Source organism: Ricinus communis, chromosome 5 (assembly GCF_019578655.1).
Source record: "Ricinus communis isolate WT05 ecotype wild-type chromosome 5, ASM1957865v1, whole genome shotgun sequence".
NCBI classification, from domain to species: Eukaryota; Viridiplantae; Streptophyta; class Magnoliopsida; order Malpighiales; family Euphorbiaceae; genus Ricinus; species Ricinus communis.
In genome coordinates, this window is record NC_063260.1 from 25,182,170 (window position 1) to 25,205,186 (window position 23,017).

General features: G+C 33.6%; 3 protein-coding genes across 6 annotated transcripts; 2 read left to right on the forward strand and 1 right to left on the reverse strand.

Annotated features, from left to right (window-relative positions):
* The first annotated feature begins 5,103 nt into the window (after positions 1 to 5,103).
* LOC8266448 (O-glucosyltransferase rumi homolog) lies at positions 5,104 to 8,282 on the forward strand. Of its 3 annotated transcripts, none has more exons than XM_015716161.2 (6): positions 5,104 to 5,564; positions 5,677 to 6,308; positions 6,596 to 6,788; positions 7,052 to 7,116; positions 7,210 to 7,420; positions 7,518 to 8,282. In XM_015716161.2, exons 1-6 carry the CDS (start codon positions 5,463 to 5,465, stop codon positions 7,944 to 7,946), a joined length of 1,632 nt encoding a protein of 543 aa, XP_015571647.2. In that variant the 5' UTR covers positions 5,104 to 5,462; the 3' UTR covers positions 7,947 to 8,282. The 3 variants fall into 3 exon arrangements, with proteins under 3 accessions (XP_015571647.2, XP_048231155.1, XP_048231156.1); XM_048375198.1 differs by having other exon boundaries at positions 5,106 to 5,564; positions 5,677 to 6,368; XM_048375199.1 differs by having other exon boundaries at positions 5,109 to 5,564; positions 5,690 to 6,368.
* Positions 8,283 to 12,342: 4,060 nt separating this feature from the next.
* Positions 12,343 to 17,555, forward strand: LOC8266449 (probable LRR receptor-like serine/threonine-protein kinase At1g63430). 2 transcript variants are annotated; one of them, XM_015715323.3, is made up of 13 exons: positions 12,343 to 13,217; positions 13,619 to 13,757; positions 13,883 to 13,954; positions 14,049 to 14,192; positions 14,297 to 14,446; positions 15,147 to 15,257; positions 15,338 to 15,402; positions 15,759 to 16,013; positions 16,120 to 16,325; positions 16,442 to 16,574; positions 16,657 to 16,814; positions 16,931 to 17,146; positions 17,245 to 17,555. In XM_015715323.3, the coding sequence occupies exons 1-13, from the start codon at positions 13,130 to 13,132 to the stop codon at positions 17,488 to 17,490; spliced, it is 1,983 nt and encodes a 660-aa protein (XP_015570809.1). In that variant the 5' UTR covers positions 12,343 to 13,129; the 3' UTR covers positions 17,491 to 17,555. The 2 variants fall into 2 exon arrangements, with proteins under 2 accessions (XP_015570809.1, XP_048229858.1); XM_048373901.1 differs by lacking the exon at positions 13,619 to 13,757 and having other exon boundaries at positions 12,348 to 13,217.
* A 667-nt stretch (positions 17,556 to 18,222) lies between these two features.
* Positions 18,223 to 22,194, reverse strand: LOC8266450 (RNA-binding NOB1-like protein). The gene is made up of 5 exons (XM_002509732.4): positions 21,781 to 22,194; positions 20,217 to 21,327; positions 19,396 to 19,564; positions 18,713 to 18,832; positions 18,223 to 18,559 (listed from the first exon to the last, which is right to left on the reverse strand). The coding sequence occupies exons 1-5, from the start codon at positions 22,118 to 22,120 to the stop codon at positions 18,413 to 18,415; spliced, it is 1,887 nt and encodes a 628-aa protein (XP_002509778.2). The 5' UTR covers positions 22,121 to 22,194; the 3' UTR covers positions 18,223 to 18,412.
* Positions 22,195 to 23,017: the final 823 nt, after the last annotated feature.

A 23,017-nucleotide genomic window follows, 5' to 3' on the forward strand; every position in this document is an offset into this window, starting at 1 on the left:
ATCTTCAAGTTAGACTAGAAAGATGAAATCTGTTTTTGGCTAATGTTACTTTGCTTGTTTTTATGTTGATTCGGTGTGTGCAAGAGTTTTTCACGAGCTTTGTTAAAATAAAATAGTTTCTGCAATTTATTTTCTTTTAATTAAAGGATGGTCTTTGGAAGACCTTCCCTTGGCCCAAGGAATAACCCATTTATGGTAATAATAACAAAAACATAAACTGGAACTATGCAAAGCCTAGACCAACATGGGCCTAATTATACTATCAATTTATATCCATATTCCACAAAACTTTAAGCCTAAAAGCGGATCGTAATTTGCTTCAGGAGAGGAATATTTATATAGCAATTCAAGAAATCACCATAAATTGTTTCTGGTAATGCATGTTAACCTTTGGTTTATTAAATACATTACGGGCTTTATATTCATTATTTGATAAGTGAAAAGAATCTAAATTCATGGATTTTAAGAAATCCTCATTCTCTAGGAGCCGTGAAATTCCAAAATCCATTGTTTTGAAAAAAGATAAATTATTATAATACCTTTTCTTTGTCCCTAATAAACTTGTAATATCCCAAAAACTATCTTTAACTTTAAAATATTTTATTTTTTTTAAAATTCATAGATTCTAAAGTCTATGAATCCAAATGATTATATATAAAATTAAATATTATGGTCAATGTCAAACATATTATTAATTGATCAATTTTGTCATGTGTGTAAAATTTGTGAGTGTTTAATGAGATGAAACTGATATTTAGGATGTGTGCACCAAACATGACATATTTTAATTAATCAATCATTATGATGATGTCCAAAATAATAATATCGAAAGAATGAGGCCTTTAATGTAGTCGAATCTTTATATCGACATAGAAAATAGTTTCAAAAGACTCTGAATTTATGGTCTAGTAAAACTTTTGATGCTTAAATCATCAACTATACGATGAATTAACTTTAAAAATGAAAATGGTATTCCGAAAATGTATAATATCATACTTGCCAAATGATGAGCTTTGCGTTTATATAGCTTTGGAATGATAATTACCTTTTGATATGATAAAATTCCTCATTTAACTACTAATTATATGATTAATTGTAACTCCTATATTTAATCAATTACAAAATGTAATTAGTTTTTATTATATGAAGAGGCTATTTAATGATCGATTCGAATTTCGAAGGATTCTTCATCGTCTCTATGCTTAATTTTCATGTTATAAAATATATATATCTTTTAAAATGAGATGTCATCGATTGATGATTAGTTTGAATTGAAAATCAAATATTTTACAATTGCTTTTAATGGATAAAATTTCATTTCCAAGAGAATGGTGGAACAAACGTTTTAAAGTTAGGTGGCCGTCTCTTTCACGGCAACTCGGATTTACGACAAAGAGTGCCTATGTGTTCGGTAGTTACTAGGCAAAGTAAGGCACAATTCTAATGCCTTAGCCAAGTCACAACAGAAATAGGCACTTGCTTTGCTTCCTTGCTCTCTCAATTTTCAAATTCAATGCCCCACTAAACTAATGGATCTAAATTTGGAAGTTGGTTTGTTCTTCAATGTTTCTTCCCAAAGCATTGTGAAAGAAATAATTGAAGATATGCATGCGGTGATAAAGCATCTGTCTCATAATGGAAAAAAAAAAAAGAATTAAATTAAAAAATTCAGGAACCGATAATATCATCTCCTTTCAGAGATTTTGAAACATAAAAACATAGAAAAATAAAAACCCCAAAAGGATATAACACTGGTGCACTAAGATTCTGAATATTCATTAATGAGCAAAACCAAGGTTGAATGGTGGGGAAACAAATAAGGTAACAGACCAATTAAGAAACAACAAGTTGTAATCATTTCTTGTCGTCTTTTCTTTATCTCTTTTTATCTTCTTTCAGCAGACCCACCTGAAACTCTTTCTATTTTTCATAAACATTAAATATTTGTTTAAGCAAATATTGATACATACTGCATTAGTTGCATATTCTATGGTCTAGTGTATATATTATATACATCATCATGGAAATTGCCTGGTTTCTTACGGGTTGAATTATTTTATGGGTCATGTTATGCACAATTAGACATAACACTGCTAATTCAATTCGTTATACTGCTTGCAATTGTGACATGAAGTTCATGCATTATTACCAGCTGTCAGGTTCTTGAACAAGCCATTATTTTACATTTCTGACTGTTGTTAAATCTACAAGTAACCTTCGTCAATCTCACATTAATTTCAACAAATGTTATATTTATATATGTCAGAGAGGTTTCGTGCATTCATTGCAAAGGCAAAGATCATTGAATCAAACCAGTTAATCTCTTGACAGTGATTTTTAGTTTATTCGGTTGGACGTGAGAGCGCAATGAAATTGGTTTATTACGTATGTACGTATATAGTAAAAGGTTTCATCATAGTAAATATTTTATTGCAGTTCCAATTTTTATAAAGTTTTTTTCACAACTTTCTTTTTGCCCATGTCAAAATGACAGAAAATAATTGGAGGATTAAGTAGATATGATGTTAAATTTTACCCTTACATAGTATAGAAAATCTGTAATTTTAACATAGTGTTTACTTGCATAGCCAGTGCTTAGTTTTTACTCTTTATAATAAAAACTTTACATATATAAAGAATGTATTACAAATGTAAGAAAATTTCCTTAATTGGCAAAGTTATTCACATTAAAGCTCAAAACCAGAAGCTCAAGACCTGAGAAAACAGATCACCATCACCCTAGATCCTTTCAGCTTCCATTTTTTACCGATTATTGACCATTACAATAAAACTACGCACTATAATCACAAAAACATACTGGTAATACCTAAAAAATCGAATATAAATATTGAAAATCTTATATAATGAGACACTATCACTACATTTATATTCTAAACAGTAAGAGAATTGATTAGAAGGAATTAACTGCCAGTGGCTGAGTCCATCAAAAATCACCTTCCTTTGAAATCCAGTTTTGGATATAAGGACGAACGAAAAATAAAGAGAAAACTGGTAGCAATGTTACGTGATTTCATAAGATGATACAAATTAATTAATTTTTATACATTTAAGGTCTAATTTAAGTAGCAATAGCTTTATTTGTAAAAGTGAAAAAAAAACCTTTATATTAGATGAGTTTTCGTTTTTATAGCCAATGTAAGAAACTGACTGTGATTATTGTGCAGTTTACAATCTATTAACTTTTTTTCTTGAAGCATTCCATTTTTAGTATAAAAAATATAATTAATTTTTTGACAATTAAATACTCAAATATCTTAAAACTTAAAATGTTTTGCTAGATGGTAGGATTTCTTTATCAAGACTAACATCATATGCTGTTTATCTTTTTCATGAAAAGAGAAAGGGCAAACCTCATAGACCAAAAACGATGAAAATCAACGTTGCTAATGCCATGGTCCAACCAAATCTGGAAACCATGACGAGGAATAGGGTTACAGGCAATTGCCCACTAATTTTCAACTGAAAATCTGCTAACCATTCAAATATTCTTTAGAGATTCGATATGTCAAAAGCAAAATTTATAGGGCTAAAGCAATGTGGTTTCCAACCTGCGAAGCTAAATTTATAAGGTTTTTTTGTAGAGGGGATAAAGATGGTTAAAATGTTATCCAAATGATGTTATTTTAAATAAAGAGTACCACTAATTGGGATCGCGTTGGGACTTGCTGACTCCCTTCTTTGGTTCTTTTCGTTAACCTAATCAAAGCATAGGGACCTGACTGGCCAAAAACAGATGAAACCCGGTTCAAGGTTCTGCTTTTTGGCCGGTTACATATTATAGGGGACCGGTTTAAAATATCTGAACTCAAACCGGCATAAAACTTTTAAAAAGAAAAACAAAAGGTGGCAGGTAGGCACATAGACGCAAGCAAACGTGGAAAGCATGCAGCTGCATGCCTTGACTTTCTTATGCTTAGCATGCAATGTGGCCACCATGCAGCCTCTTTAACAATTACCTTTTCTTTCTTTCTCTCTTTTTTTTTTTTTTTTTTGGTTCGTTTTTTACATTTTGCCTCAGTTCAATTGCTAACAGCTCCTTTTTCATGTCTCTTTTTACTTCCTTCTCATTAAACTATTTCTTTTTTCTTTTAATTTTCCTTCTTGGGTCCAAAATTCATCCTTTTGTTTTCTTTCCTGACGAATTTGTGTTTGTTTTTTGGTTAAGTTAGTGAATTTCCTCTGTTTTTTTTTCTCTACAATGTGGTTTCTTTTGTTTTCCTAATCGGTGAACTCACCATAGAAGTTCTTTGACTTTGAGGTCCTTAGATTGCAATATCCTATCTTCTTTTGATAAAAAGAGATATTTATAGATTTTTTTCAATTTAGTCCTAGAATAATTTTTTCTTTTTAACCGGCCTAAATCAGTTGGAACCGAATCAAAACTAAATTGAAATTGTTTTGGTTCCAATATGATTCTGGTTCCACCGTAGATAAAACCAAAAATGCCAACTCAATTTAATTCTAAATCAGATTCAAATTGTGGCCCTGATTAACCTTTTCAAGATGAGGTAAAATATTATTGTATACCCCTTTTGCCGAAAAGAAAATATATGTGGTAAAATCTTCTAATTATAGGACTCTATGAATGTTTCCTGCATTAGTTCTATTATGATCCCAATAAATAAAAGAGAATTAAGGAAAAAGAATCCCATACTCATCGTATTCTACTACTCAATTACAATATTAATCCAATTATTAACTGTATTACTTGTGCAAATGAGACGAGTTACTTGTAAACTACTCACCATTTAATTCTTTGAAAAATGCTCATTTAAATCCACCTAATGAAACTCGTTTAGTAAAAACCGAGCTCTTTATCAGACTCATAAATCAACTTGTATTTAAATTTATGAGCAGCTTATGAATTAATATAAATATATTATAATTTTCAAATATCATGAATAATTCATTGTTTTTAGTTTATATTCATGAAATCCATTCAGATTCTATGGACTTTTCTTTAGTTTAATTAAATTTACTCAGACTAATGAAACATTAAAAGATTTAATAAATTTAATTTTAACTCAACTCAATAAAAAATAAATCAAACTCAAACATGCTAAAATTCAGCTTGAATTGTTAATTTGACTTAGATATCACTTTTATCTTTCTCACAGGAGAATAGTGAACATTAATTAAGGGTGAGAAAAAGTTTATTGAATGTTGAGATCAGACTAACTTGTGTTAAGCTGCACATGTAGTAGTAGTAGTAGAAGAGGAAAATTCTTGTATATATGGATATGCAAATGCGAGTTGGAAAAACCTTCTTCTTCAACAATATTATAGAAACTAACGCTTGAAGAAAGGTACTATACCAAGTATTTTCTTTATTTAGCATATGATGCTATGATATTGGCTCCATTCAAGAACCAGGCAAGCACAGCAAGTCCAATGTTGCAAGGATCTGGACTTGCTAAGACCATTTCTTAGAGAGACAGAATATGATGCCATCATTGAAAAAAGGACTTGTCAGTATCAGGACTCTGCTCTTCCTTCTATTCCTCTTGATTGCTGCCTTCATATCTTGCTTATGGATTGATACTGTAAGTTCTATTATTTAATGATTTAATCAACTTCTCTTCATTCTTTTCTTTGTTCGAGTTATCTTCTCTTCCTTGATTAAATTCTTGATGTTGAATTCCCTTTTTCTTGCGGTCTACATTTTCAGTAGAAAGATCAACAAACAAGACTATGGTTATCCCAGCAAAGCACAACATACTCAGGAACGAAACAATTGAATTCCCATTAAACTGCGCCATCAACAATGAATTGCAGTCTAAAGTTTCAGTCGAAAGGTCAACAAACACGACTGTGGTTATCTCAGAAAAGCACAACATACCCCAGAGAGAAACAATTGAATTCCCATTAAACTGCACCATCAACAACAACCAAACTCAAACCTGCCCAACAAACTATCCAAGACCGACTACATCTCGAGCAGATGATCAAGACCCACCAAGAACAGTGTGCCCAAACTATTTTCGATGGATTCATGAAGATCTAAGGCCATGGATTGCCGCAGGAATAAGCAGAGACATGGTGGAAAGAGCTCAAAGAACAGCACATTTCCATCTGATAATAGTTGGAGGCAAAGCACATATCAAGAAATACAGAGAATCAACACAAACTAGAGATACATTTACCATATGGGGCATATTGCAGCTTCTCAGGAGGTATCCGGGAAAGATACCGGACTTGGAGCTGATGTTTGATACTGATGATCGACCGGTTATCCGATCAAGTGATTACCATGAGCAGAACACCACAGGACCACCACCGTTGTTTAGGTACTGTGGTGACAGGTGGACAATGGATATAGTGTTTCCTGATTGGTCTTTCTGGGGATGGTAATCTCTATTTATCTCTTCTGTGTCTTTTCTGTTGTTAATTTTTGATGTTCTTATAGCTATTAGGAATGATAAAGGTTGAATTGGCAATAGAGTTAGTAGTCTAGGAGTCGAGTACTTGTCTTTCAGGATTTTAGGAATATAAATCTCCAGTCCCTTTCCCCTTTTAGAAATTCTGAAGTATTGAAATTACTAGCTATAGCTTGACTTGGAATGAGTTGTTGTAGGCCTGATATTAATATAAAGCCATGGGACGAATTGTCGATAGACATAAAAGAAGGCAATAACGGGAGCAAATGGATTGATAGAGAACCTTACGCTTACTGGAAGGGAAACCCCTTTGTAGCTGAAACCAGAAAGGACCTCCTCGCTTGCAATGTCTCTGACCAACGAGACTGGAATGCTCGCCTATTCATCCGGGTAAATGTTCCTAATTCCTGAAAGCCATTTCTAGAGGATGTCTAGTGACTTTTGTGTTCGCCTATTCAAAATGTTACCTTTTGTGATTGCCCTTTTGTTATAGAGAATATCTTATTTAGAAGGCATGGGAAAGCATGACATTACTGTTCTCCGAACCCTTTTCGGGGAATAATTGCTATACCAAATGTCTAAGCTAACCACATCAAGTGTTTGGTTTCATACTAAAAACAAATTATGTGTTCCTAATTAAGTACAATTTTCAGGATTGGATTCAGGAATCCCAGCAAGGATACAAGCAATCAGACTTAGCAAGGCAATGTACACACAGGTATCATAAAGCCATATAATGTATAAGATCTTTTAAGTGATACAATCATGAAGTATTCTCATATATCCACTCACATATAGTTGACATGTGTAGGTACAAAATCTACATTGAAGGATATGCGTGGTCTGTTAGTGAGAAGTACATTCTAGCCTGCAATTCTCTGCCATTGCTTGTAAAGCCATACTATCATGACTTCTTTACCAGAAGTCTGCAACCTCTGCAGCACTATTGGCCTATTCGAGATACCGATAAATGCAAGTCGATCAAATTTGCAGTAGACTGGGGCAATAAGAACAATCAAAAGGTAATCAAACTCTCTCTAACTAAGTTACCAATTTTCCTTTCTTCTTCCTGGAAACAGAAACAAATATAAATCCTTGAATGATGGACTAACTTGGCAGGCACAAGAAATTGGGAAAGCAGCCAGTGATTTTATCCAAGAAGAGTTAAAGATGGATTATGTGTATGACTACATGTTTCATCTCTTAAATGAGTATGCTAAGCTACTCAAATTTGCGCCACGAGTACCTGAAGAAGCTGTGGAAATGTGCTCAGAGATTATGGCCTGCCCTGCAGATGGGTTAGAGAAGAAGTTCATGACAGAATCATTGGTGAAGAGTCCTCGGATTACAAGACCATGTACCTTGCCTCCCGCTTATGAACCTCATGTTTTAGGAGCCTTCTACAGGAAAAAGTTAAATACCTTAAGGCGAGTGCAGAAATGGGAAGATGGATACTGGAAAGAATTTAACAAACAGCATCAACAGAATTCAGTCACATTTATGATGATATACACCAAGTCATTGGCTATAATGTCTGCCTGCTATTAACAGTTCTTAGATGAGGAATAGTATAAAATCATAGGGTTTCTTCGTTTATAATCTTCGGGTACTTCGGAAAGTGTCTATCTAACTTTTTTTTTTTTTTGTTTAAATATTAGTTGTTAAAAGAAGTACTGCTTACTTAATTTTTTCATACAATTACAAGAATTCTATACACCAATAAGTGAGTTCCATTGAAATATGAAAGGTAAAAAAATGAATTTTCATAAGAAGGCTGTAATTCTCTAGCTCAACCTCAAGATATGGACAAGAAGAGAAAAGAAGGCCATAGCTTGGCCCAACTAATATAACCAATAAAATTCAAGCAATTCTACATTTATGTTCTCCAGCAATGTGTTTCATTTGGCTTTTGTTTCTGCTTTTTCTCTTTTCTTCTCTGGTCTAGAATAAAAGAGGGGCAGAGAATTTGAATCATCAACTCTCTGCACCATGAAGAGTTAATAGTTGAAAGGATTTGTTTCTGCTCTCTGGCGGATCATAAATGATTGTCACCGAAGCAATTAATAAGGTAACCAACCAACCCACAATGCCGTACTTGGGGACCATTTTACAGTACTGTGAATTTTCCAAGTTAAATTGCCTGAAGGAGTTCAGGGATATATCACCGCTGAAGTACCTTAAGATTTCCCAAGCCAGTGTCATTGGTCCCTTTATGTTTTAGACCTGGATGATGGGATGAAAATGACCATATCTACCATTGCAGCTTAGTATAATTAATCTACCTTTATTTGAGAGCATCTGTCTCCCAGTATAATAGCACACTCAATAGTCGACCAACAAGAGGTCGGAACTTAAAATTAAAATTCAGCCTCTTGTCTTCTCTAAATACAAAAGTTCGAGAGTTCAAATTCTGATAATTTTCTATCCTAAGCTTTTCAATATTTAAAAGCATACATTTATACTTGTTAAGATTGCCAGTATAGTCATAGCAAAGCAGACAACATATCAGTAATTGCCTGAAGTACAATCACTTGCAAGTGAATTTTTTCAGGAGCATATTGGTACACTATCAAAATTGTTAAATTGTCTCAAACCGGAGAATGTAGAACATGCATTGCCCTTGATGATCATTTAATTTTCATGTTGGGAGGCCAGAGGAGACATCGAAAAAGACCCTAGAACAGAGTTACTAGCAATACAAAAACTTCATGGAATTTGCTTAAAAAGTATGAAAGAATTTGGACTTCTTTGATCCCAGCAATATGGAGGGTTTGTAATTGTAACTTCACACTTTAAAGTATCGAGTAAAATTGTCCAATTATTACACTTTATTAGCAGATTTAATAGGTCCATTGCTATTGTTTTATTTGGAATAAATAAAATAAAATCCACGCACTTAAATAATTTGGGTCCTTAGAATATTTTCATATGTTTAGACTATAATAAAGAGATGAATCATGAAACATATACTCTTGTCCCTTTTTAATGACTTCTATATCTGTTTGCTAATGCTATAAAAATATAAAACCAATAGTTGTAGTGACAATTAGCAGGAGCTACAGATTTTTCATTTGTAATTATAGGAAGGCATGAAATGAGCTGAACTAACTAACAAAAGATGTTCAGGGAGCCAATTTAGCATAAATTTGAATTTGAATGTTTGGTAGCAACCCTGTGGAGCTGGAGGCAGGTCAATATTATATAAGAATCAATCTGTAATTTCGAAAGGAAAAAGAAAAAAAAAAAAGAAGAAGAAGAAGATTAGATTGGTCACATCAACATGGTTAAAGGTCCATGACATTGAGATATGTCATAATATATTTGATAGAAACTTGGAAACAATTACAGTAGGATAGGCTGGACTCTACCGAATCTTAGAGTTCTTTACTTTTAACCAGACTTTAGAAAATTATTGCTTTTCATAACATATTCGCAATGAAGATGACAATCTATCTAACCCCACTCCATTAACCTGAAAAAAGAAAAAAGAGAGTTAAATTCCATATTTATTGTTCACATAATTTGGGTATTAGTTACAATGTCAAATTGTATTCTTGCCAAAAAAATCTGTCAAGTAACCTTGTATCTTATAAGGTCAGTTGTCTTGGTTTATGGGTTTCTATCATTTTTGTTCCAATAAGTCACATAGTGATGTTGGATCAATTTTATATAGTCTTGATTAATTTATATTATTGGACGAGTTTAAGATACATTTTGTATTCGGTATATGCATTTATAAGTTGTTTTTTAACCAAAGTTTATTTTTATCTAACAATAGATATAAAATTCTATATCTAAATGTATTAAACTCAAAAATTTGTATTCAGTAGAAACTAAATAAAAATTGTTGAACTCAAGATCTCTATTTACACATATATCAACTGAGTTAATATTATATGCTTTACATTGTCAATCTTAATTAAGCAGTTTAATATTTCTTAAACAACACTGAATTTTGTATGATTAGATATCACTCTTCAAACATAGAAAAGAAAGGAAAAAAAAACTTGGTGAGGTGCAAGCTAAAACTAATTATTTATTGCAACAAAACCTACCAAGAAGGAAAATACAGGAAGTCTCTATCTCTTTTTCCCCCTAAATTGATTTAAAATATATATTAAGAGGACTAGAGAGGTCCTTATCAAGAAAAGCACATGGCCATTGTTCATGGCAAAAGAGAGGAGGGAGGTTGGGGACCCTTTCCAACAAGAGGAAAAGGACCATCTAAATCTCCATATAGAAAAGGATTCAACTTGCCTCATGCTTCAAAATTTAAACTTGTAACAAGTTAGGCCATGAAATAAGATTTTATGTGCCAAAACACCATTGGTTAAGTAGAGCACAAGGGTCAACATTTCATGAAACGATATTTTGATAACTATCTAATCTCAAGTGGGTTTGAACCCATTTGATCACTATAATAGAATCAGAATCATTAGGCTCCTTCTTCCTTTAAGAATACTCAAAACTAACTTTTGGGTGTCTTGCTTGGAAGCATTGGGAAGTGAGGATACTTCATGCTTGAACAATCTTTACTGTCTTGTGTCACCAATTCAATAAACAAAAGGATCTGAAACTGATGCCAAAATAGAAAAGGTCACCAAGAAAATATTAGAATATTGCATTAAAAAACTATTTAGGTGAATAGAAAAAATATGGTCTCCATATTAAACAACTTGCCCCTTCAATAATGTGCATTTTATTTAGAATTATTGTATGGACAAGCCATTGATATGGTAGTTCCTGCAGTCAAATATGTGCAATCTTTAATGGGTTTTGGTCTTTCTTTGATTGATGCTGAAACACAAAGGAAGAAGTGGTGGTTACATTAGATATGGTATAAGATATATAGATTACATTGTGTCACCCATTCATGCCCTTGAAGAACAAATTCCATAATTCTTATTTCCCCTGTGTCTTTCTTTTTGTACAGAATGGATCTTGTGTTTGTAGTTATTCTTACGGTGTTTATTTTAATTCCCACTTTCATTTTTATCTAAAGTCTTTAATGCCAACCACTTGTATAGATTAGGTGCCAATTGTATTGAAATTGATTTTTATATTCAAGAGAGAAGAAAATCATGATGAACTTAAAATCCAACATATCCATAAATTAATACAATGAAATAATGCTGTACTGTGAGAGAGATTATTACTTAGTATAAATTAAATAATTTATATCTATTTGAAGAAAATAGTCGAAGAAATAAAATGAAGTGGAGGAGGATAATATGAAAATACAATAGAGGTTAATCCAAATAATTAAGGTTGAGCATGATTATTGGCGCAATTACCGCTTTTATGGGCCCATTAGCTACTTAACTGCTATTGCTTTATGCTCTCATGTGCTGTGCTACTAATGATGCTTTATCATTATTTATGATTATGAAACCCCATTCTTTTAACACAGGATATTAAAAATGCTAATTAAATTCAACAATAAACAGTTTTAATGAAAGAAAACAAAATTAATATGTGTTAAATTTCTTTTTCAGAAGAGTGTTAATTTTGTTTAAATAAATTTTAAAACTTTATTATACTTTTTGAATTATTAACACTATATTATAACTTTTATTTTAAATTAAATTAAAGGGTTAAAATTTTATTTAAAAAATTCAGATTTTAATTTTTGAAAATAAATAATTTTTGCAAATCTTAATGGATGAGGTCATTTTCTTTGTGAGCTGATTCAAAATTTAAAGTATTGCAACTTATCCATAATAATCCAATTTGTAACTCAATTTAAAATTTAAAAGATTATAAATTCATTTCTCCGGTAAAATTTAAATTTGAGTGGGAGAAAATAATAAACTTAATTACGTTTAAGTAGTAATTAATCATCTCATCAGGACCCTTAATCAATGAGCTTACAGTCTTAGAAATGCTCCAACATAACCCTAAAGATGACCACAAAAAGGTTAACTAAAAAGAAGCTCTCAATTTCTCATCTCACGAGATGCGCATGCTCTTCCTTAGAGTCAGATTAAGCGTCTAAACTAATTGCAATTATTAGCAGTAAACATAAGAAAAAACCTTCCACTAATAATCTCAAATTTCAATCTTTTTAAATAAGAATAAATACCAAAAACTAAAACAAATTAACCCTCAAAAAGAAAAGAAAAAGCAAAAGCAAAAACATAAACATAAACATAAACATAAACCGCCATCTTTTTTCAACAGCAATGAACAGAACAACATTCCCTTTATCAAAAATTCTAAACTTCCATTTTTCTTCTGTAATTTTCTTTCTTTTTTAAACCAGCAAGTATAGTAACAAAAACCTCTCTTTGAATCCAAGTTTTCCCTTAATATCTGGGTTTGTTTTTCTCTAACATTCACTCTTCTTTTCTACATCACATTTCTTCTTTACTAATCTTTCTAAATTCTAACTACTGAGTTTTTGCTTTCATGGGTAGATGCCAAATCTTGAATTTTTATATTACTCGCTATACTTTTGTTTAAAGATAAACAGGCCAAACTCATTACAGTATTCAGACTTTTACAGTATCTAAAGATAACTTTCAGTTCTACTAGTTTCGGTTTCCCTTGTCAAAGCCTATATCTTCACAGCTACTTGATTCTTTTTTTCTTTTTCCTTTTTGACCCCTTTTTTTTTTTTTGCTCATTCTTAATTTCTTGGGTTTTCCATTTATGAGTTCTCTTTCCTGGTCTTCTTGAAAGATTGGGATTGTGATAATCAGAGAGTGGTGGAGATTTCTTGCACAGAGAAAATGAGATCACATACTCCTTTAGTGCAGCTTCTTTTTGTAATTGCTTCTGTTCTTTTTGTAGTCTGTGAGTCATTTCCTAAAGATGAAGGTATATTTTGCTACCTGAATTCCCAGATCTTGATTCTTACTGGTTTTACAGATTTGGGATTCTTTAATTTTATGACTAATGTTGCTTTATTTCTTATTTCTTTAAAGAATATACTCTTCTTAGCCTATGTTAATTAGTATCATTTAGCATTATTAGATGTTATCTCTTCTTGATATGTAGTCAATGTGAAGTCTTGGTGACTTGACTAATCCGACTGTTTTAGTGGTAGTAAAAATGGATGATCGTAATTCCAATTCTGAAAGAAATTAATGAGATGTTAATAGGATTGATACTTCAAGAAAATGCTAGATTTTGGTGTCTAAATGATAATCATATATTACTAAGTTTGCAAAGTTTTGTTTTTTGGTTTTTTACTAAATAGAATATTGGACTTTTTCCAGTTGAGGCACTTACAACCTTCAAAGAAGCAATATTTGAAGACCCACTACTGGTTTTATCGAATTGGAACACCCTAGATTCAGATCCTTGTGACTGGTCTGGCATTGCATGCTCTTTTGCTAGAGACCGTGTTATGAAAATGTAAGATATGATCATTGATTTTTCTTGGTTCAGGATTAACCATGTCCAGATTCTTGTAGTTGCATCCCTGTAAATTGTAGGTTGGTGCTTTATAAGTAAACAACATTGTGCTCTTTTTTTTGCAGAAACATAACTGGAGCATCTCTAAGAGGATTTATTCCCCCGGAACTGGGTCGGATCACATACTTGCAGGAACTGTATGTTTTTACTTGTACATGACACTGAATCTATGCTGTGTTTTAATTCTGTCATTGCATTTGAACTTTGCTTTCTTATTTTTTATATGTGTAGAGTCTTGCATGGTAATAACTTGATCGGGCCAATCCCAAAAGAGCTGGGCATGCTGAAGTACCTCAAGGTTTTGGATTTGGGAGTGAATCAATTGACTGGTCCTATCCCTCCAGAGATTGCAAATTTAAACAATGTCATGAGAATGTAAAAGATTTTCTTATTGCATTTTAGTGATTGGACTTCTGTTTTAATGCTTGGCTCGGCACTGTTGGGTTTTCTCTTACTTCCAGCCAACTTTATTGTTGTAGAAATCTTCAGTCCAATGGGTTAACTGGGCATTTGCCACCTGAACTTGGCACTTTGAAGTACCTTGAGGAACTTCGTCTGGATAGGAATAGACTTCAAGGAACTGTTCCTGCTGGTGGCAATTCAGATTTTCCATCTAACGCACATGGGATGTAAGTAGAATCTTTCTAAGCAAATAATTATTCATGGTTAGATGTGGTTGTGCATAAAAATGGAAAGACATATTTAGCTTTCTGACTAATTTGAAAATCGCAGACAGAACAGCTCATGAACTGGTTGCACATGTATGCAATGCTTAACTCACAGTCATGTGAAGTCTAACTTTCTTGATACATATACAAAATGTAGAGGTTTGGCTGTATGGCAGGCAGAGGACGTCATGTCTGTCAATTTAAGTGTATCTCTCACAGAATTTTTTTCCTTTTGGATTGAATTTAAGGCTGTAGATTTATCTGACATCGAGAAGAAAAGGGCAAAAAAGGCTTCCTGTATATAATATCATGGAGGTTTTTCGTATTAAGTTACCCCAAACAGGACTTTCTTTTTGTTCCTTCCTTTCTTTTTGTTCCTTCCTTTCTTTTAAATGTTTCAGTAACATTCTTACTGGACAAGGAAAGATGCTCCGTGCCTAATGTGGACAAATGATGAAATTTAAGTCAGAAATTACTGCATGTTGCAATGCTTCTTGAGAGAAGGATACTTCTAAATATGTCATTGTAACAGTTGAAAACAATACCTCACTAGAAATTAAAGTAGGTGGTAAGTGGAAGGGAACATAAAGTCAAGCGAACACCTTAGCTTTATGATTTTTGAACTTGTTAAATTTCTTGCTTACTATTTGTGCCACTTCAGGTATGCGTCAAACTCAAGTGGCTTATGTCAAGCATCTCAATTAAAAGTGGCAGATTTATCATATAACTTCTTTGTTGGGAGCATACCTAAATGCTTAAAGTATCTTCCAAGGTACAATTGTGTCTCCTTGTTGTGCTGGGTTTGCTGGCCTTTGTTTATGCTGTAAGCTCACCTTTTCCTCTGTCATGCAGCACAAGCTTCCAAGGGAACTGCCTCCACAACAAAGATCCTAAACAACGGTCTGCTGCACAATGTGGTGTGTATAGCCAGATCTTCTTTTTCAGCTTGTTGTCAATTAGCTCTCCAAAATGAGTACAGTTGTTCAAAATCTCGAGGCATTCTTTATATAGTGCGACAGTATTGCCTTCTATTTTAAAGGCTTCATAGTTCAAAAGGGTTCTGTCTTATTGTTTTGATTTGTATTTAATCGGGGGGAATTTGAAAAGTAAATACCAATTGCATGAAATCTTAATACTTTCCTTATCACCGGATTTGATATTACCAATTGTATCCTTTGCCTGGTCATGACTTAATGCTGACTATAGTAATTGAAAAGGATTTGACCGAAAATAATAATAATAAGTATTGAAAAGGATGAGGCGTTCTTTGTAGGTGGTGCACCACCTGCCAGAGCCCATCAAACATTCAACTCTAAGCACCAGCCTGCTGAAGATGTATCCAAGCAACATCAGGGAGCATCAAAACCTGCATGGCTTTTGGCTTTGGAAATTGTAACAGGAACCATGGTGGGATCTCTGTTTCTCGTTGCTGTTTTAACCGCTTTCCAGAGATGCAATAGCAAATCTTCTATAATAATTCCTTGGAAGAAGTCAGCAAGTCAGAATGATCATATGGCAGTATACATAGGTTTTTGCTTCCTTGCTATCTACCATCACTAGTTTGTCAGTCTTAGAAAAGTTTTAACAGCTATCTTTTAGGAGAATATTTTAATTTTTGTGTTGATTGTATGCAGACTCTGAGATGTTGAAAGATGTTGCAAGATTCAGCAGACAAGAGCTTGAAGTTGCTTGTGAAGATTTCAGCAATATTATTGGCTCTTGTCCAGATAGTTTGGTTTATAAAGGCAACATAAAAGGTGGGCCTGAGATTGCTGTTATATCCCTTTGCATTAAAGAAGAACATTGGACAGGGTATCTTGAGCTCTATTTTCAGAAAGAGGTAATAGTTCTTAATACTGCAAAAAGCCATGAAGCTTTTGCCAAATATATAGGAAATGCTAGTGCTGAGATTTTTAGACTGCAACTACTAAACATTTAATTATAATTTCCATTCAGGTAGCAGATTTGGCTAGATTAGATCATGAGAATACGGGGAAATTACTGGGGTATTGTAGAGAAAGCAATCCATTTACGAGAATGCTGGTTTTTGAATATGCATCAAATGGAACATTGTATGAACACCTTCATTGTAAGTCAGGTTTCCCCCTTTGGATATTAGTTGAATGATGTTTTATTGCTCAAAGCTGAGCAATCAACCTGACTGCATGCAGATGGAGAAGGTTGCCAGTTATCTTGGACAAGGCGTATGAAAATTATTCTAGGCATTGCTCGTGGACTCAAATATCTTCACACAGAACTTGATCCACCGTTTACTATATCAGAACTAAATTCTAGTGCTGTGTATCTTACAGAAGACTTTTCTCCTAAGGTACATTTCGTACCTACCCTTTTTCCATACTCACAAGGAATGAAAGAATTTGTATGCTATTATTTGAAACTTAAAACGAAAATAATGGGATCAAATTTCTGTTATCCATTTTGCAGGTGGTTGATTTTGAAAGTTGGAAAAGTATAGTTTCAAGATCAGAAAAGAACTCAGGGTCAATAGGCAGCCAAGGTGCAATTTGTGTACTTCCAGATTCAATGGAAGGACGTCACCTTGACGTCCAAGGAAATGTATATGCTTTCGGTGTGCTTTTATTGGAAATAATCAGCGGTAGACCACCATACTGCAAGGAAAAAGGATGCTTGGTAGATTGGGTAAGAAAAATCTGTCTTGCAAGTATAATGATAATAATATATCTGTCTAAAAGGATTGTTTTCTGTATAGGCAACAAAAATTGACTATTTTAATGCAGGCCAAGGAGTATCTGGAAATGCCAGAAGTAATGTCATATGTGGTGGATCCAGAGTTGAAACATTTCCAATATGAAGATGTCAAAGTGATATGTGAAGTGGTAAGCTTGTGCATTCATCCAGAACCGAGGAAGCGGCCTTCCATGGAGGAAATAAGCAGAACGCTGGAGAGCAGAATTGACACATCAGTGTCGGTTGAATTAAAGGCGTCTTCTTTAGCATGGGCAGAGCTTGCATTGTCGTCGTGATTTTAAAACCTTAACACACTGTAAATCACATATATATATACAATTTCTAATACTTGAAAGTCTTATTAATTTTTATTTTTTTTGTTATTATCAGAGTTGAGAGTTTAATTTGTTGTTGTGGTTCTTGTAAATGGTTGTAGGTCGAGGCTAAAAAAAAAAGCAAGTAAGAAAGAAAGGTTCCATTGCATGACAGAGTCTTTGTATTATAACCCAAGTAAAGTTATTAATCATTAGTTGGCGATGACAAAAAATTTCACTTCTTTTGGCTAAAGAATATATATTCTCATTATTGCTATTATTTTTGCTGCCACTGTGGATGTTTGGAAGTTTTTACAGTAGTTAAATAAATCCGCGGCTGGTGCACGTTAGCCCAGTTCATAGGCGTAATCAACTATGTCGTTTTAAGTCCCATAACTTCTGGTTTCTAAACGGCGGGGGTCACAGGCGGCCAGGTGTACTACATCTCCTGTCAATAAAACTGAACATTTCAACTTTAAACCTGGTGATCTTGCAACATTAACGACGCGCCATGAACCTCAACTAAATTCATAATCTAGGACCAACAATCCGCTCAAAATTCTATTTCTTTATCAAGGGAGCACAGAAAATTGAACGGACTCAGAAAAGCAGAAAGAACCATCAAAGATTTTTGAGCCCACGAATGTCGGGACATTTCTTGTAGTCATCTCCACCACCACCACACAAGTAGGAACACCACCCTAAATAACCATATACCAAAATTGAGCTCATTGACGAGCAAACTTACATATATGACAAGTCTTAGGTCCTCACACTAGAACTGAAAAGACAAGTTGCTGTCACTAAGGAGTAAAGATACTAAACCACTTTCTATTACAGTTGCCCATTCCAAAGTAACATATAAGAAAATTAATTAATAAATTTTTGTGAGGTAAAACTGCCATCAATTCTTCGGTCGGGAGTAGTGATTGTCATTGGGATTCCTCCTTCCACTGAAAACTGCTAACGCCTTCCTTATCGGTGGCCGGAAAGGAGCTCTTTTATCAGTATGGTGGCTGAAGATGTCATCTACAGCAAAGAAGTCATCGCCCTAGATTTCACATTTTAAATACATTAGCTTCAAGTTACTTGAGCATAATAACATATTATCAAAAGAGGATATGGCGTGCAAGCAAATTTACTGATGCAAAGCATATCGAAATGATGGAAACAAATGATGAGAAAAGAAATTAAGTGGACCAACCTGTTTATTCACTTTCTTCTTTGTCTTGGGGTAAAGAAGCTTTTGCGGGAGTTGATCTTCACGTAGAATGAGATTCTTAGTTATGGCATCCCTTCCTCCTTGTGGTAAAGGCAGTGAAAACTGCATGGAACAAAATGTTAATGCTTTTAATAATTATTACATGCATTAACACTTGTCTCTTGCTATTAAAGCATATATTGGCAGTTTAAAATTCTAGTAAAATATTGTCAGTTGTCCTTTAATAATGGACAAACTGCTTGAGCATATGCCTAAGCATGCAAAACAGATATGGAAAAGTTGACATGGTGAGTCCCATCTCAAGCAGATTGACTTCAGTGACTTAAAACAAAAACAGATGTTCCTTCTATCCCATATTATTTAGAAGCATTTTCTATGGAAAATATGCACATTCATGTGCTCTACTATCCAAAATATGATGAAAGGACGAACCCTTGCTCAGATAACCACAAGACAAATGTCAACACAATCAACTCATCAAGTAACAGATTCCCCTGGACAAGGCAAACCAAGCAGCAAATACAAGACAACTGTGCTACAGACAAGTATATTCATCAACCTTAAAATATAAATTGAAATCAAAAAACAAAAGGAACATCAGAAATTCCTGCTACTTTCTCATATAGATTTTTTTCCACTCTTATTTAGTTAGGGCAAACACTTACTTTTGTACCACGCAGACTGATCCGCGGACGACAGTCTGCTAGAACAATTCCATTCTCACCAACTGTAATAGCTACCTTTCTTAAAGTCCCACCATTTCCACACTTTGGACAAAATATTCTCCCAATCTCAGCAGTAACAGTATAACATGCATGGCATTTCAATATCCACCTGCAAGTACAAGCATCTAAAACATAAGCAAAGTATCTGCAGTCACCAATTGTAGAAGAATACAGATCCACTGAAAACAGCAACTTTCTCCTGCACTCGGTTAATTTAATGTATGCTACCACCCCTTTTTTTATGTTCTTTAAATCTTTATTCATTCTCTTTTCAGGTGCTCAGGGATGGGGAGGGGCCATTTGCAATGTGCAGGACATAATTTCACCAATTCATTACAAAGATCAACTCCAAAAAGCACTTCAACAGAATGTCAAGAAGACAGAGAAAAACCAAGCCTGCATTTGGTTAACTTGCCAAAATTTGCATTCAAATTTCTTTTGCTATTGTGAAAGCAAACGGTAATTTTTGGTTAGATAACAAATGACAGGTTGAGAAAGCAGAGAAGTTGATTTTTTCTAATAAGAAAGAAGAAGCTCATTAAGGCAATCAGTTCTTATTTATCTTCTGGTAAAAAAAAAAGTACTTATTTATCTCAAATAAGAAAAATTCAAATATTTATCAAGAACAATTTACAACTTGTTATATTATAATTACTTCATAGAAAGATCAAAAGAAAAAATTTAAAAAACAAACTTCTGAAGAAGCAAAAATTTTATTATTTACTGCAATACAATCTTATGTTTAAGCATAAATTTTATACCTGTGCAGCTGGCGGATTTGCATTCCTCCAGGGGCCAGTAGACGCAATCCCATTTGCAGAAGTACATTCTGCATTGCATAATCACTAGTTACACAAGCTACGCTGGACTCTGATAAGGATCTAAGCATCCAGCTTTGCTCACTGGCATCATCATCACCATGTGACACATCAACAGTTTCAGTGGTTTCGCTTAAGATGTCCAAGTGATCTAATTCTCCATTGGCAATATTAGCTTCAAGATCAACATTGGCATTGCTGTCAGCAGAAGCTTCCAGATGCATGTTATCCGTAAACTTAAGCCCCACTGAAGTGCTGTTCTCTTCTTTCCCTTCTTGAAGAGCCTTCGCTGATTCTTCTTCCAGCCTCATTTTAGTTAGAATTGAACTAAGATCTTCATCATTATTCTTCATCTCACTCTCCTCATAAATACCATTTCCAGCATTTACTGATTCTGAACTTTGATGCAACGATGGATCTGGAATAGTAATTTCCTTGATATCGTTGCTCTCCATATTTTCCCGACTATCTTTTTCAATTAATGCCTCATTATATTCACGTCTAGCTTTCCTTCTAAGAAACCTCCTATGAGTACTTCGACTGACAGCAGGCATCCAATCACCAGCATCATCATCAAACTGCCCCTGAGATGCATCAATTCCATCAGCTACCATCTTCTTCCCTTCGATGCTTATCTCTTTTTTCTTTGGTGGATATCTCCTATGCTTTCTCAAACCATGGTCAACATCTTCGTGATTTTCAGAATGCTCTTCACTTCCAGTCACCACAGCACAATCTTCAGATTGGTCATCTACAGTGATAGTGTTCAAGCTCATCTCTTTCAAGGGAAGGATCCTCGAACCAGCATTCAATCCATCCCCAGCTTCCTGTTCTAATGCTTCCCATTCTTCCAAATTAGGAACATTAGAACCCCAGCCAGGCATATCCTTCTCAGGAAGCCTCTTCACATTAACTGTATGGATAGGAGGAGGAGCATCCCTAATATGTTTTGTTCCATGAATCTGCGCCTCTAATGTGTAAGTCAAGGCAAGGAGTTTAAGGTCAACATCTGACAGGGTCTGTAAGTCACCAGTTGCTCTCACAAATTTAATAACTGCCATAAGAAATTAGAATCTGTAAGCAACCAAGCTACTAACTCATCTAGTTCAAATTTAGATAGCATCTGCACAAGCCAAGCAAATAACAAACCACTGCAACAGGAGATTAAAAAAAAAACTTAAGTTTAGCCTCTTCAGTCTTTTTCTTATCCTGACATCCTAACTATTTCTACTCTTTCATTTGGAAATCAGAATGCAGAAGATACAGTTAAAAAATTGTTGAGGACAATTTTTTCTCTAAAATTTGCATATTCTGTTATGTGAAATCCAATTGCAAATTCCACATATTTCAGGATAATTTAGTTTAGTCATGTTCAATTCCATGGAATTCAATTCCTACAATTACAATGAACATTTTTTGTTTCATCCATTCAAATACAGTGGATGTAATACAAATTACACTAAACCATAACCTCACAACAAAAGAACAAATAAAATAAAGTTACTACCTTTATTCAGAGCATCAGTGGAAGGCTCCAAGGAGTCAATAGTGAATGGGACAAATGAAAGGCGGTGACGTGAGACCGGGTCGCGAATCTCGGCTAGAACTTCGGGAACTGTAACAAACTTGTCGGCTAAATTATGGAGCTTTTCACCGCCTTCAATTACAGCGTTTGCATCGATTACTGCCATTGATATCCCTTTTGATGACTTACAGCTTTCCACGAATATTTGATTTGTCGGGTTCGGGCTCGGGTTCTGGTTGTTCGGTTGTTGAGGTGGATTCTTTACTATGTTGCTCCAGCATGATGATTGTGCTGACGAGGACGGAGACTGTGAGGTCTCCATTGTTAGGGTTTGTGGAGAAGAGAGATAAGAAAGGGATTGTGGTTTATGGAGTCTATAAAACCCTACAAGGAGGAATTATCAAAGAAGAGGAAGTGAAACGGAGCCGTATTATCTCATATAATGGTAAATGTATATGGAGATCCTTGTATTTATGTTTAATTTTAGATTAAGACCTCAGAATTTTTATGTTTGCCTGATTGAATGTTAACTTAGCTTACTACATAAAAACCTCTCTACCATGTAATCATTAAAAAAATTTAGTTTTCACTTTAGCTAAGAATAAACTTCATATTTTAGTAAGTCATAATTCTTTAAGTCACTAGGTGCATGTACATCTTATTTAAGTCTTAAATTCTTTCTTTTTTTAAAAGAATAAGTTCAAATTTTTTATTATTTATAATTTAAAAAATAAATTCTCTAGGTCATATTTTAAAAGAATTTATCTTTAACATAGTAACAATTTTAAGGGTAAATTACTATGACTCCCCTAAGGTTATGCGAAGTACACAAATTGACTTCTTATTTTTTAATAATATATTATTACCTCCTTAAAGTTTATTTTAATATACTTTTTCACCTTTTTATCAAAATTTCAAAAGATATTTCATTAGTCAGAGCATAATAATTTTTAATATTTCAAACTGTCCTTGAATGGAGCACAAAAATTTCGTAGATGCTTTGTTAAGTTTTATAAACAATATTAAGTATAATTATATTTAAAACTTATAATTAAATTATCATAATTATAATTTATCTTGGATATATACTAAAAATTTCAAAAATTATTTTTTAAAATTTTATAAATTTGATATATAGTAATTTTAATATGATGAGAAGGTAAAATAACTTTAATATAGCATAGAGAATCATAGTAATTCATCCTATAAGATTTGATAA